General features: G+C 32.0%; 1 protein-coding gene and 1 long non-coding RNA gene across 3 annotated transcripts; both read left to right on the top strand.

Annotated features, from left to right (window-relative positions):
• Positions 1-226: 226 nt before the first annotated feature.
• LOC122534657 (fatty acyl-CoA reductase 1-like) lies at positions 227-4861 on the top strand. Of its 2 annotated transcripts, none has more exons than XM_043665510.1 (7): positions 227-548; positions 2434-2753; positions 2875-3115; positions 3597-3787; positions 4147-4332; positions 4407-4664; positions 4753-4861. In XM_043665510.1, exons 1-7 carry the CDS (start codon positions 288-290, stop codon positions 4829-4831), a joined length of 1536 nt encoding a protein of 511 aa, XP_043521445.1. In that variant the 5' UTR covers positions 227-287; the 3' UTR covers positions 4832-4861. The 2 variants fall into 2 exon arrangements, with proteins under 2 accessions (XP_043521445.1, XP_043521444.1); XM_043665509.1 differs by having other exon boundaries at positions 229-548; positions 2875-3122; positions 3604-3787.
• Positions 4862-7451: 2590 nt separating this feature from the next.
• On the top strand, positions 7452-11466 carry LOC122534651. Its single transcript, XR_006307956.1, has 3 exons — positions 7452-7872; positions 8192-8307; positions 10219-11466. It is a non-coding gene; the product is annotated as an uncharacterized LOC122534651 (long non-coding RNA).
• Positions 11467-15913: the final 4447 nt, after the last annotated feature.

Below are 15913 nucleotides of genomic sequence, written 5' to 3'. Positions count from 1 at the left end.
TATTTTCTTAAACAGACTCGTTTCAAACGGACTAGGAAACAATTAATTTTAGATTGTTTTACTCAGGATACAACGATCACGATAGGATTCTTAGAGCACATCACTCGCATCCATTTCTTTGAGTTTAAATAAACTTGGAAATTGTCTAAAAATTGAGAAACGATTCAACTCAACTATATTGATAACGTTTGGCCGGAAAAAATCGGAATATTTTACGTACAGAAACGTGAAACACTAAAACTTGCATTCTTCAATTTTTTCACTTGCTTTTTATTATTTCATTACAGATGGAATTTGAAAAAGGAAGAACCTGCGCTATGGATAAAACAAACACCGAAATCAATAAAAAATTGAATCAAACGAATTCCATCGAGGAATTTTACGCCTCCACTGTGATCCTACTGACCGGAGCAACGGGTTTCGTGGGGAAAGCTCTTTTGGAAAAACTGATGCGCGTGTGTCCACGCATCGTCGCCATTTTTATACTTTTGCGTTCGAAAAAAAACCAGACAGTAGAACAGCGATTTAAACAGCTTACAGATGATCCCGTTCGTAAATAATACTCTCGCTATTTAAACTTTTACTCTGTCAGAAGTTAAATTGATCAAACTTCATTATTATATAAATTTACGAATGAATGAACTATTTTCGTAAATTGACTGATTGTGTTATACTTATTCATCGTCGACAACCGTCAAGTGAATAATACTGCATGTAATACTGATTTTTTTCATATATGAAAAACGTATTAACATGCGTTTTTCCTCACTTGCTCTCAACTGAGAAGTAACATTACGTTGTTGACGATGTTTCAAAAAGATCAGTACTATGTTTTTTAGATCAGTACTATACTACATACATACACTTCTCTGTACTTTAAAATTTATATAGTTAATCAATATGGCTTCTGACCAGTATTCTTGTTTGTTACATTGTTGTAGGTTATAAAAAAGCTATAGTTACAAAAATCATCAATTTTCCATTAACATGGAACTTTTAGAGAGGAAAGCGGGAGGATTTCAAATATAAGTTTTAGATTTCTATTTTTTTCCGAGATTATGACTGCGGTACAATATAACATAATACATTGAATTCTGTCTATATACAGTCACTCCCACTCATATTCGTACACCATGTGGCGATTCACTATAAACGAAAAAAATCTTGTTTCTTATGAATTCTTTTTATTTACTTTTACCAAATGTTACTTCTGTTTACAAAGCAATTTTGTTTTTTATTTACAAACAGCAAACAAAAAACTGAAAGAACGTTCATTACGAAATGAACATATTTCTATTATAAAATACAGTAAATTAATATTTTGTCCTGTAAGCTTTGTGTTGAATAATCTCAAGTAATCTATGTGGCATGGATTGAACCAATTTTCGCGTAATGTCATTACTAATATTATCCCATTCTAGTAGTAATTTTGCTTTAAGTTGATTTACGTTAGTTATTTGATATTTATGAAGTCTCATTTTCAATTCTGATCATAAATTTTCAATTGGGTTTATGTCTGGACTTTGTGGGGATGTTTCCATGACTTGGGGACAATTATATAAGAGCCATTGCTTCGTTACGTAGGTTTTGTGTACAGGATCATTATCCTGATAAAAGATAAAATTATTTCCAAGTTCCAAACGGTCCGCGGAGGTATGTAAATTTTCTTTTAAAATGTTGATATATTTGTTTTTATCTATATTTCCATCAATTATTGCTAAATTTCCCATTCCATTTGGGGCAAAGCAACTCCACACCATAACGTGCCCGCCGCCATTTTTTGTTTGCTGTTTGTAAATAAAAAACAAAACTGCTTTGTAAACAGAAGTAACACAGTGTAATAAACAACATTTGGTAAAAATAAATAAAAAGAATTCAACAAGGTTTTTTCCGTTTATAGTAAATCGCTACATGGTGTACGAATATGAGTGGGAGTAAGTGTAGATGTTACTTTGTCAACTGTCTTCGTGTGTAATTGTCGTTGATATCCGAGTAGCCGATGATGGCCTAGTGTGTTTCGTCTACAATCAATTAAAGTTTTAGAACATTTTCTTTTTTCCAATTTCTTCCCATTTTCCGCTAAACTGTAAGAGCTGGGATTAAGTTTTTGTTGTATACAAATTAAGTTAATTCGTATACACGTTATAGTGTTCAACCAAGCTTATGTGGAGCCTCTTATAGCATCTTGTCTATGGATATTGAAACTGTTGCCCACCGATAATGACTGCTAGAGCGTTGACTGTTGTATTGGTCTACATGTACAGAATTCAATATATTATACTGAAAGTTTAATATTTTTTTAATATCTTAGAAACTAATAGAAATCCGAAAATAAAATTTTATGTTTGGAAATGTAAAAAATTCGAAAATAAGAAAATTGGCTGAATATAAACCATTATATAGTACAGTTTCTAAAATTTCTTCCTTTTTCAGGTTTTCGAATTCATCAAAGCAAAGCACGGCTCTTCAATTTTTAATAAACTTCATCCTGTACAGGGTGACGCGAATTTGCCAGATTTAGGTCTTTCTTTAGAAGACAGAATTATGTTGACAGAAAAAGTGAACATAGTATTCCATGTGGCAGCCACTGTATCTTTTAACCAATCGTTGGCTGATGCTGTTAATACAAATGCGAAAGGTACCAGTCGAGTCATCGACCTGTGCAAGGAATTAAAGAATATAATCTGCTTCATCCACGTCAGCACAGCTTATAGTAATGCTCATTTACCAGAAATCGAAGAAAAAGTTTACACGTAAGATTAAATTACACAAAAGTTTTTCTTCAAATACTTCATTATTGCGTAAAAATATATAACTTACAATAAGTACGGAATACAGTGCGACAAGTAAGTTTACTTATTGTTAATTTCGCAGCACAAGTTGGAAACCTTCTACGGTAATCGACATTTTGGATAAACAAGATAAAAACTCAATCGCACTATTAGAAGAATCAATCTTGAAAATTCATCCAAACACGTATACATTCACGAAGAATTTAGCAGAGCAGATTGTGTTCAATGATTGTAAAAGTTTTCCAACAGCAATAGTACGACCAAGTATAATTGGTGCCTCTTTGGAAGAACCGTGTCCTGGTTGGGTGGATAATATTCAGGGACTTACAAGTATTCCTACAAAAAATTATTAATATGCTTTAATATAAATTAATAAATTTTATTATCTAGTATCTACTTTATCATGATAATCATTCAAATCTCATTATTTCTTTAATTATATTTCAAATAATATCAATTATTTACGTTACAGAATTTTCTCTAACTTCTTCTTTACAAAGAAATCAATAAAAACAATTGTTGTTTTAAGAATTACTTTTTGTATGTTTTAATATATTAATTACTAGCAGTGTTTAGAAAGTATTCAAGCGTAGTATATAAATTCGTTTAACAGTAGTGATATGATGAAAGTTAGGATTACCAATTTCTTGCAACTAGTGGTCATAATGATTATTACTTCTAGTTCCTTGCTGGTACAGGAGAGTTAATCGTATAATTACAATTATTCCTTCTGTATCTTTACCGTCAATATATTTCCAAAATATTTTAAGAATTGAGAGTAATGATTTTCTAAGCCAATTTAATGTTACAGATTTGGGTCTACAAATTGCTAAAGGTAATGTAAACGTGATAATTGCTAAAAAAGACGCAAGATTGGATTTAATACCTGTAGATTACGTCGCCGACACGATATTGTGTGCCGCGTGGCATATTGCCATACATCGAGATAGTGAAGTTAAAGTGTATAACTGTACGAGTAACGCAGATCCTATTAGGTAATATTTATTCATCAACTTTTGGAGTGTCACAAAAATTTAGAATTCATTCGGAGCACATAAATCAAAAGCACGTCATTGTAATGATGATGACAGAAGGAAAATTTAGGCACTGAGCGTATTTTATCCGAATATAGGCTTATACACTTGATTTATTCTAAGATACTCTATTAACTATAGAAAATATTTTTTCCTTCCCGAAACCTGCTACATACTTTGTGTTTATATTCACATTAGTTTTCTAGTTACAAAAATAGAAAAATAATTAAAATTAATTTCTGGGATATATCAATAGAAATATTCTCTATTTTAAACATAATTCTAACAATTGTACAAGCATAAATATTTTATTTTCTAAGCTGGGATCACCTGAATAATATTTTCCTGGAATGTAGCGTAGAAACGCCGTGTAACGATATAACATGGTATCCGTATTGCAAACTAGTAGAGAGCAAATTTGTTTACAGTATTTTGAATATATTTTTGCATGTTTTGCCTGCACTTGTTATGGATATTGTTTTAAAACTTCGGGGCAAGAAACCAGTGTAAGTACTCTATTGTTTGTTGAACAATATGTAATTGCACGTTAGGACAACAATATTTAAAAATGGCATTTCAGAATGATGAAAATTAACAAACGTTTCAATCAGTTGCTTACATTTTTAATATTCTTCCATACGCACGAATGGACTTTTCATAGAGATAATGTTTATAAGATGGCAGAGGATATAAAGGTGTTGAAAGACAGCAATAAAATGAAATTGGATGTACGAAATATTAATTTAAAAGAGTATATTACAAATTACCAAGCGGGAGTTGTAAAATACATTTTGAAGGAAAAACCTGATCCTATAAAGGCAGCACGACGGTTATCACTGTATGTATAGAAATATCTTGGTAAAAAAACATAATTATAATATTAATATTTTTGTACATTTGAGTAATGATATTTTTGTTTATTTCAGATTCTATTGGATACATGAGATAACTCGAATATCCGGTATAGTCGTTCTTTTAGCTATAATATCATATATTATATATTGACTATTTAAGCGATATTTTTTCTATTTAAATTTGCACAAAATAATTTAATTTAAACAAAATAAATAACATTTTACAAACAGATTCATCAACTTAACTTGATATAACCTGCTTAGTTTCCTTCAAATGTTCAATTTTTATATGCCACAACTAATACGTATAATTACTTAAATCGAAGTTTGTGACAACGTTCACATGAATGTATATATTGTCTTAGTATATTAAGGAACGAGTCGCAGTCACTAGAGAATAATTTATTGGATTGAAAATAATGATACTTCATCAGTAGGAGAATATAAATATAACAAGAATGTGAAATATAAAATAAGAATATAAAAAAATTTAACGATTTTCAGCAGGGATTTATGGAAATTGAGACGAAAAATTTATTACATATTTGATTATTTACATCTGTTTAAAAATATTACAAAAAATTGATTAAAATGTATTTTTATTTTATTTTATATAGAGGATTGGACGTATCAAATAAATATTTCCATAAATATTGTTACTTTTTATCCCTAGTTAGTTTCGTTTGAAACACGCGCGTATTGGGTTAAATTAGTTAAGCGTCTTAACAGTGAAATACACAATATGTACACCTCCTACGATTCTCGAACATAATCGATATTTCTCACGACTGATTTTTAGATCGGAAAGAAGCACATTTCATCTGTAAAAGAAGAAGTGTTATCCAGAAAAATCATCCAGAAAGAAGCGTCACCTAGACGCAACAATACTTGTTAGATTTGTGTTTGTGTTATGAATTTTCAAGATAAAACGTGCACTTGGGCTTCAACTAAAATTAAAATTTAATCAAATAATTATTATATGTAATTTTCAACAACTAAAGAAATAACAGAACATAAACATTTAAACAGAACATACTATGCTATGTCACTTATAATTTCATACTAAATTCATATATAATTTTATATCAAATTTAATTTCAATTCTAATCAGTACAAATATTGTAACCTTGTAATTGATTAACTCATTGTTACACACACACACACACACACATACACACATCTATTATAACATTTGTTATCTACTTATTTGTTATTTCTTTAACTTCATACAGCGTAATTCTTAACAATTCTAATACTAAATTCAACAATAATTTATTAAGAATGTAAGTATTTAATAGTTAAATTGATAAGTTTACTGCGTAATATAATAAAATTTTTCATTTCTCAAATAAAGTAAGCGTGGAAGACTTTGAAGCTCGAAATTCAAAACAGCAACACAAACACAATGTTTATGTTCGCCTTAATTGTCATGCCTTTAGATAGATTCACTCCATTGGGTTCGCCCTACTATTTTCTCAATTGCTTGATGAGACGTATCGCGGAGAGTCCATTCAGCAGTCAAATTTCACAATGATCGCATGAAGGGTTTGAAAAATTCATTTAAAAAAAATTTTAATTATGAAAAATCATAATTATAAAAAATAATTGTAATAAAAAATAAAAATTTTAATTCATAAAGGTTCACACATGATACTGGAAAAAATCCATTAATTATATTTTCAAATAAAATAATAAAAAGTTAAAAAATCATGTATTTGTAAAAGTTATTTTTGTTTTATATTATTCAGTCTTTCAGACCATCTTGTATTTCAGTGGCCACTCTATATATTATAAATGGCGTTTCTTCGATGACGTCGCTTCTTCGATACTCTTTTACTGTCATTTATACCTCATTGGTAGTATAATTTAATTAATACGCGTGTGTTTGACGAATCATTGAACATTACTATAACGAAATCATGTAGTAATTTAAAACTTTTCACTCGCAGTTGCCGACAGATAATCTCGTATGTCTTTTTAATTAAATTTGAAGTTCTTTATCTTATCATTTTTACATATTTGTCGTCATTTGATATATTTGTTCCATCTTTTGATTTCTTTTTGTGTAGGTTATTGATGAACTTGATGATACAATCTGATGAACTTACACGCAAATTTGGCAATATTTTAATCATTTTTGGGTAACATTTGGTATAGAATTCATATATATTTGAGATACAATTCACAATACGAAATTTGGAATACAGAAATGAAAATAGAAAAAATTAAATCAATTAATATTTTATTTGGATGTAAACTTAGCTTATACATATACCGTCAAATGGATGTATATTCTTGTATTAGATTATCAAATTCAAAGTTTTCATATTTTATTATACTATACTGTGTACTTTATTATACTATACTTGCTTTTCTTGAATGCAGACGCGCAATTGAAACGCAATTCAAAGCAAGATTTCACATACATTTTTAGTAGTATTGTTTTTTAAATGTATTTAGGTATAAAATTTTGATTTGTTCAAATATTTTCGAATATTTATATATTGTACATGATATAGTATACATATTGTACATGATGTGATATATTACTAACGTGCACTGCATACTGCCTATTCTAATAAGAAACATTCAGAATACAATAATCATCTTTCATTTACAGTATTCAATATTGAGAAATACTTTATAATTTACAACTTATATCTTTAATATATATTCAAATTTCTTTTTCTTAGAACAATCATGCTCTAGAAAAATAGCAGTATTTTCTAAATAAACCTATTCTATTAATCAGCTTTATTTTCAGAAAATTTTTGTGACCGCGCGCATTGCGGTCGGTAGATTCAGTGTTTGTTGCGCAATGTTTCAATATTTTTCTGAGCGAAATGGCTCTTATTAAATTGATTCATTTAAACTATAATTCATGAAATTAAAGTCAGTGAGTCCGCCGATTATTACTTAATCGCGCGCGTTGGTAGTCTCTTATTTTTCTTTTTTTCTCATATTTTCTCTTGTTCAATATTCGTTTTCAGTATTTAAGTCAGTGTTCAAGAGGAGAAAGCCTCTCCAGGAGTTCAAGATCGTAAATAGTTTTATATATTATACTTCAATTTAATCAATTTTTCAAATTTAACAACAAAGTATAATATTTGACGTTTTATTACAGATGCTTCACAGCATCAATTTTATTGTACTTTTTGGAGAATATCCAACAGTGGTTTTAAAGGCAGGAATGTAAGAATCTTTCATTATCTCCAATTTAAGATTTTACTTTGCTTTTAAATACAAATTCTAATGTTTTGTACTGATTCTCTATAGTTTCTAATTCCCTGTATCCTCTAAGAATCTTACGATGCTTCAAAAGCTAAGAATATACATAAGTACTTTAGCACATTGTACTAGAATTAATTCTATTTTCTATAATTCTCTTTTCATTGAAGTTGTAATGTAAAATTATAACTGTAAAATTTCAAATTATTAGTTTTAATTATTAATTTTTATTATTATGAAAATTTAAATTTTCACAAATAAAACTATGCCTTTATGTCTTTAGAAGTTTTTCATAGCGTGCACTTCCACTATGAGATCAGTAATATCTGCTTGGTGAGGATCTTCACGATGACTTTCCTTCGTCCAGAGCAACATTGACGATAACGTTCTGTGTATTGCGTAAGTCGCATTTATTTTTATCCGGTTATTCAATCATGTCATAAGATAAAAAGGCCTAAATCAGCATGATTGTATGTATACGTACAATTTTTGATGAGCATAGTGACCACAAGTATCTTTTATATCTTTGAGTAGTAATATTTTTTTTAAGCTATTTAAGCTTTTTTAAGCTTTAAGATTTTTTTTATATATTATATATTAATACATATATTATACAATTATTATTACACATATTAACAATTAGAATATATATATTTATAGTAACTATTTATAAAATCAAAATATCTTCAATTTAAATGTTCGTAAAAGTAAAATATCCATATGAATAGATAAATTATAAATATTTATAAATAATTCGTTATTAAAATGATTTTGTTTGAGCATTTCATAGTAGAGAAGACGAATACCCTTTGACTTCATTGCTACATATGCAGTTATTACTTATTGGTACCTGTGATATATTTTGTTTTAATAATTAATAATTTTCAATTTCATTTTCCTTTTTATAACAATATTAAATAATTTAATTAATTGAATTTTATAATTATGAACTTTAGTAGAATTTGAAATATAATACATTAGAATTTTTTTCGTAAAAAGATGTATGAAATTTTATGTGCAAGAAGATACTTCGCGACATGCAGATTTTTTAATCAAAGCAACTAGTTTGAACACTGCTTTCGCATTTCAAAAATGTACTTTAATGAAGAAGTTGACTGAGATTGTTTCTGTTAATATTTAATTTGTCTGATTTTGATTGTTTGTGTCAATTATTAGAATATTCATAATATTCTTTTTAACAAATTAGTCTTGTTCATTGTCTTTATTCTCTTGCAATTTCAATAATTTCTGAATAAATATAAATGAATAAATAACTATAATTAAGAAATGAATAAAAATTTAGGTAAATATTACCAAAGAGTATTTAATATTTATAAATTATTTTATAAATTATTCAAAATAATAATTATATATTTATAATAACAACATATTTATAAATTATTCAAATTTTTAAATATTTATTGAATATTAGGAATCCTTTTTAATTCATTATCTCTTGCTGTTAGGTGAAAAAAATATATATAACATATATAAATAAATAAATAAATAAATATATATATATATATTGAAAGAAATGATACATATAAATATTTCATAAATAAATGATCTACAAATTAGTAATGCAATAAATACTATCTTGAAAAAAACTTCGATATATTTAAAACACGTTATATGCATAGAGAATCAAAGAGAATTTAATATATAAAATTGAGATTAGTGAAAAGAATTATTCATATTGTAAAACACGTATCACTATGTGCAATTGAATTTTGGCTGATTTTTCATGGATAATTCATTGATGCAATATAATGCAAATGCTTTCAAAGCTTTTCAACAGCCTAATTACATGAAGCAGGAGACAATTTGAGGAGGTCTTCTAGTGTGAAATTTAAAAAAAATCGATTTTTTTTTTACATATTCTTAAAGGATATAGTTTCAAAAATGCATCTCTGAAATCTTATATGTGAATTCCTAAATAACGAAGTTATGGGTGTTTGAAGGACGCGACGACCAGTGTCTTATTATCGCAATATTAAACTTTAATGGCATTTTTCTATGTTTTTCAGAACGGTGGCCATGATATCTCAACATCTACTTAACTAATTGAATCAAAATTTTATGTACGCATTTAATATATGTGTGACTACAGCCCGAACTAGAATCAACCAAAAATTTTTATTTTTTATATTTTTTTAGGCCTGCAAAGTATGACAAAAACACGCAAAAATCGATAATCGAAATTTAAAATACCGCCAATTTTTTAATTACAGACATTTTTCTATAGTTCTAGTTCCGGCTATAGCGAGATCTATATTAATTAAGACTAACTATCACGTTTGTTTATTTCAGACAAGTAGAATGGCCGGAATCGTGGACACCGTCAGGCGCCATTTTTTAAAAACGACTATGTTTGAGAGTATGCAGTGCCACTGATTTTAACTTTTTTTGTTTCAACAAAATTTTAAAACGTCGTTGAAATACGTGCAAATAAACCTTGTCAATTTGATTGCAAAAGGTATTGTTCGCGCGCGTGTCGAGCGGTACGAGATCTGAGAATGTTTTGCGTTGTGGACTGTATATCTTTGACGCGCGCTTGTATATTAGGATTTTTTCCCTCGGTGTTAATTGTAAATATCGCGAGAGAACTATGCAGCTTGGACGTCGGACCAATTCTGCTTCGTAAGCCGAAAGAAAGCAGGGAAGCTCTCTCGGTTCCCTCTCCATCGACTTCTGGAAATCGCGGGCCCAAGATGGGGCACAAAGGGCGGATGGCCTGTCTCCAGTGTTTTCGCACATGTTCGGGAAAGCTGATTCCATACTTCAGTCCACAGTCGAGGGCTTCGTCTGATGTAAAACAAAGCTCAGCCAGAAGGGCAAGAGGCAATAGCTTATGGGCCTGCTAGGGACTCAGGTCATTCAAAATACATAAACTTTCTCCGGCGAACATGCCCAGACCGTGAACATTGTAGGAAACTCTCCCGAACAGTATAACAGTATAATAGTTTCTTTGCAAAAAATTCTCAAAAAAGTGCTAAAAATCACTTCACACTAGAAGACGCCCTTAAGCAGGAACAGACAAAAACGAAAAGTACAAAATTAAAAAATGATTTAATACATATCATGTGAACTGTCACAGCGACATGAAGTCTCAAATGCGAACGTAATTTTAATTAAATTCAATAATTATTAATGCATTACGGGTATAAATGCTCTTTTGAATTGTATAAATGTTTTAAAGTTCTTAATAAAGGTATATGGTGACCGAATTTCGAATTCCATTGTTAAGTACATCGTATACTGTGCTCGGCAATAATAGAATTTTATTCTACTAAATAGCAGGATATTTTGCTAATATTTATCGGTATTAAAAGAACAAACTTTAAAGATCTAAGAAAGAAATTTTATTTTGTCAAAAAACCAAAAGAAAATATTGAGATAAAAATGAGGAGTCGCTTGTTTGAACCGCGCGTGTACGTATATACGAATCTTTAAAAGTTTTTTTCGTTATGCGTGAAATTTTTAAAACATTGCGAATATGTTAACTATATGTTAATTATTATATTATTCTTATTGCTATTATAACCATTGTTATTATTATTATTGCGCAGAATCTTCGAAACATAATTATATATAAATCTTTTCCTTTTGTACTTTAGATGAAATGTATATTTTAATAAAATGTTCGAAGTATAAATTTTTTAAATTTTGTCTTTATATTGCATCCAATTCGACAAACTTCCCTAATTCTTTTTATAATGTAAGCGAATGTTAGCCACGCCAGCCGTTCCTAGGCGTGGGAAGACTTCTTTGCCTACTCGGTAGAAGAGGTTAAGGACCAGGTGACGGTCCCAAAGTTTATAACGGATGCCCGTAAGGTCCCAAAGTTTATGACGGATACCCGTAAGGTCCCAAGGTTTATGACAGATGGCCGTAAACCAGAACTAGGGTACCCGGACGAAGGTCAGAACGAAGGAGTGCACGGAGAAGCAGTCCGTCAGCAGAACGTCATCTAAGTCGAACGTCGGAGTCGGTCTAGCGCGAAAATATACACTTTGTCCTCAACAAGAAACGATTTGTAGAATCTTTGCTTACAATAATATGCATGTTTTTTTTTTCAATTAAAGTTTATGAAATTATATATAATATAGACAGCTGCATAGGTATGTTCATATACCTCGTCTGTGACGCCATGACTTTACGCATACGCAGACGTAGGATCAAATTGGTGTGGTGGAGATAATGGCTCATTGGAAGGGGACAATGAGACTGACAATGTAGTTCGCTGGCCAGTCGTTAATTGACCACATCAGCGAAAAGTTTACTTTTCAAGTGCCATCTTGTTGAGTTTGTAATTTGTGTGATACTATATATATAGTACAATGAATAAATTTTTATTTCAGCTTTTTGTCCTAGAAATAGACCTCAGTACTTACATTATGTTTTCCCTTTTAATTTCCTTAGTTGTCAAGTGTTCTCTTATTTCTTTTCCCTTACATACTAGTATTGCATGCCAGACTTATACTATAAATAGACTAATTAGACTAATAGAAAATGATATATGTATAATGCCTTAACACTTAATATATTTCTCTTTGGTTCTGTATTTTACTCTAGTTGTGTCTCTATATTTGGTTTTCTGTTTCTTTTTCTCTCGTTTTCTTTTTCTATTTTTCTGAGTCAGACCACCGCTTCCTCGTCACCTTCTTCCGTTAGGATCCTTTCCATGTTGAGACCGGTTTCTCCTAATTCTCTGCATTGTCTCCAGTGTTCAAACATTCCTCCTCTTCACATAACAGACATTCTCTCCTGCTTTCTTTGCCTAAAACTTGTTGGCATTTTTGGTAGAACCACATCTCGTTCTAGCCAATATTCTCTGCCCTCTCTTTTTTTTTTGTTTTTTTAATTAGTCAGGATGTCTTGTCTGCAGTACCTTGGGCTTGGAGTGCCTTTTAACCTGCATGAAGATTGATATTATTAGTTTGTGGATATTTGTGTGGTTTGTTTGCATGATGACGCGAGGTTAGGCTTGCAGGAAAAGTTTCAAATAACCTGCAGTTTCCTTGATACAGAATCTGAAGGTTTTGGTTCGGGTTGTTCAATAGGTTATTGTTTTGTGTATGTTTAGGTAATTTGACCTTGACTTTGAGTGGTATGTTTTCGACTTGATAATTGCCTGTTTCTCTGATGAGAGGGTTTTAATGGTTGTTGTTGTAAGCTCCGGGTAGTGAGTTTTGAATATACTGCTTGATCGTGGGAATGTTGACTAATTGATGGAGCTGTGCTACGATTGTGTCCCTCTGTTTATTGAGAATAATTCTAAGGAATTTGTTTTGTATGATTTGTATTTTATATGTGCTTTGGCAACAGAGGCCCAGACTTGATATCCATAAGTAATTATTGGTCTTATGCATGTTAGGTACAGTAAGATTTTGATGTTTTCGAGTTTGCTATTTCGGGCTATGAGAGGATATATCCTGGATAGTGCTGGGTAGGCGAGAGTAGTTCTTTTTTCTATGGCTTTAGCCCATATGAGTTTATTGTCTACTGTTATTCCTAGGTAATTGGCCGTATTGGTCCATGGAATGGAGTGTTCATCAATCAGCACTTTAACTTGCAGGGGTCTGCGGGAGAAGGTGATGGCCTGAGTCTTTTTTAGGTTAATTTTTAGTCACCAGTTTTTCGTGTATTCAGGTATGGCGTTGATGTGGGTTTGTAAATACTTCATTGCCTGTATCGGGTTCCATGATGACGCGTATATGGCACTATCGTCTGCATATATAGCAGTTTGGGTGTTAGTGGTGGTGGGAATGTCGTTAATGTACAGAAAAGCGTTGGTCCGAGTGTGGAGCCCTGCGGTACTCCGGCCTTGATGGTGTGTGTCTCTGATTTGGTTCCTTGTACTGATACATAGAATTGTCTGTCTTGTAAGTAATTTTTGATGATGTTGGTGATTAGGGTGGGAGTTCTGATTTTTCGTAATTTGTACATGTCAGACCGTGTCGAACGCTTTCTCGAGGTCAAATAGTATCAGTTGTGTCATCCTATTTTTGTTTGGTTCTATCGTACTCCGTAAATCTTTGTAGTTGATTAATACATGAGTGCTTTTTACGGAATCCAAATTGCTGTGATATAATTATGTTGTTGTGGTGTGCGTTGTGGAGAGTGGAAGTATTACTGTTTTATTGTGGTAGTGGTCTGTGGGGAGGGCTGGTTAATCGGATTATTTGCAGTGTTGGATTGTGACTCGTTCTTGTGTGTTTCGGCGAAGTATGGGGCAAGGGCATTTGCTTTATCTAGATCCGTGTAGTGTGCGGAGTTATCTGCTGGTTCATTTAGCGGAGACATGGGGGCGGTTTTTCAGTCCTGTCATCTTATACGTCTGCCATAGTGTGTGATCTGGTTTCTCTATTTTTTCTAGGCGGTTTTACCAGATGTTATTTCGGGTGGTTTTGATTTTTTTTTGTATGAGTGTTGTTAAGATGTTTCTCTGTATGGTATTTTCTTCTGTATCTATGTTTGTTATTAGGGTTTGCAAATGTGGATCAGTATACCCTGTTTTGTCTGTGGTTTTAGTGAGTCGGGAGGCATTGTAGTGGGCGTGGTTTATGTTCTTCTGGAGCGTGTTAATCTGTTTGTCTATGTCCTCTTGACTGCTGATGTGTTGGTTTAGCAGATACGTGTTGCAAATTTTTCTGTATAGTTTCCAATCTGTGTTGTGTGTTTCGTTTTTTCTTCAAGTTTTGATTGGTGTGAATTGTTAGAATTACTGGGAGGTGAAATTCGAGGATAGGTCGTCTATTGTTTTGATGGAGTATTCTAGTTGTATGTTGGATAAGAAGATGTCTAGGTTTGCAGTTGGGCTGTCTGTATGTAGAGGTGGGAGTGAAGGATTTGATATTGGCCTGCGTGGTGATTTTTTAGAGCGACTCCATTGGTGTTCCTGGTAGAGTTATTCCAGACCTGGTGTTTAGCGTTGAAGTCGTCCTCAGTGATATATGTTACATGTTTATTTTGATGGGTAAGATCTGGTTTAGATCTTCTGCGATGATCCTGTGTCTGGGATATATACTGTATGTATACTGCGGTGATAACCAGGGGAGGTGTTGTTTTGGTTCTGGTTTTGGTTTTAATTGTTAGGGTTTCCACAAGAGAGGTTGTGATCTGGATGTAGTCCTCGGAGGGGATGTTTTTGTGAGTGGCTATCAGTACTCCTCCTCGCCGAGGCTCACCTGGAAATCCAGTCTTTTCTTCGTACATTGTATTGAAAGAAGTGGAGTTTGTCGATGGGTCAAGTCAAATTTTGGTGATAACAATGTCCATTTGTTGTTCATGGAGAAATCTTTGCAATTCGTGTTTCTTGTTTTGGATGTTAGCATTCCATAGCATGAGGTTAACTGTATGATTAGTAGCCAACCAATTCCTTGACAATAAGGATTGTAGCCCTAACTCCTTCGATGTTAGAGGTGCATTTGGTGTAGCTTTTGTATGAGTTCTAGGATTCTTAGAAAAGTGTCTAAATTAGAGTGTTTGACTTCATCGAGGGCTATTTTCTATGGGGTTGTTGAGTGTTTGTTCTTGTGGGGGTATTTGCCTCGTTAGTGCCTTGGCGTAGGAGTGTGTCTGTTTCGTGTGTCCGCGGAGTATTTATGGAGTTGGGAGTTTTTGATGCAGTTTTGGCGGTGTTAGGTAAGGAGGGATATGATTGCGGGGAAGATTGGTGGGGGGAATTGCTTGTTCTTGTAGGAGTTTTTTTCGGCCAAATAGGTTAGGAGTGCTGTGCATTTGGAGTAGTTTGCTGTATAGTTTCCTTGGCAGTTTGTGGAGGTTGGCGGGGCTTCTGGCTTTTTAGTGCATTCTTTAGTGTCGTGTGGGCCGGTGTACTTGACTGTATTCTTGTTGCAGTTAGTAGAGGAGTGTCCGTACGCCTGGCAGCGGTAACAGTGGATTGTGAGTTTCTTAGACTCATACTTCTCCCAGTAGACTTTTATATTCTCTCTGAATCGGACATGATTAACATTGGCTAGTGTAGTACCTAGTGCGAAGG

The sequence above is a fragment of the Frieseomelitta varia genome, unplaced genomic scaffold (assembly GCF_011392965.1).
Source record: "Frieseomelitta varia isolate USP_RPSP 00005682 unplaced genomic scaffold, Fvar_1.2 scaffold_621, whole genome shotgun sequence".
NCBI lineage: Eukaryota > Metazoa > Arthropoda > Insecta > Hymenoptera > Apidae > Frieseomelitta > Frieseomelitta varia.
Note: the sequence above shows the minus strand (reverse complement) of the source record. Positions and strands in the feature narration are given on the sequence as shown.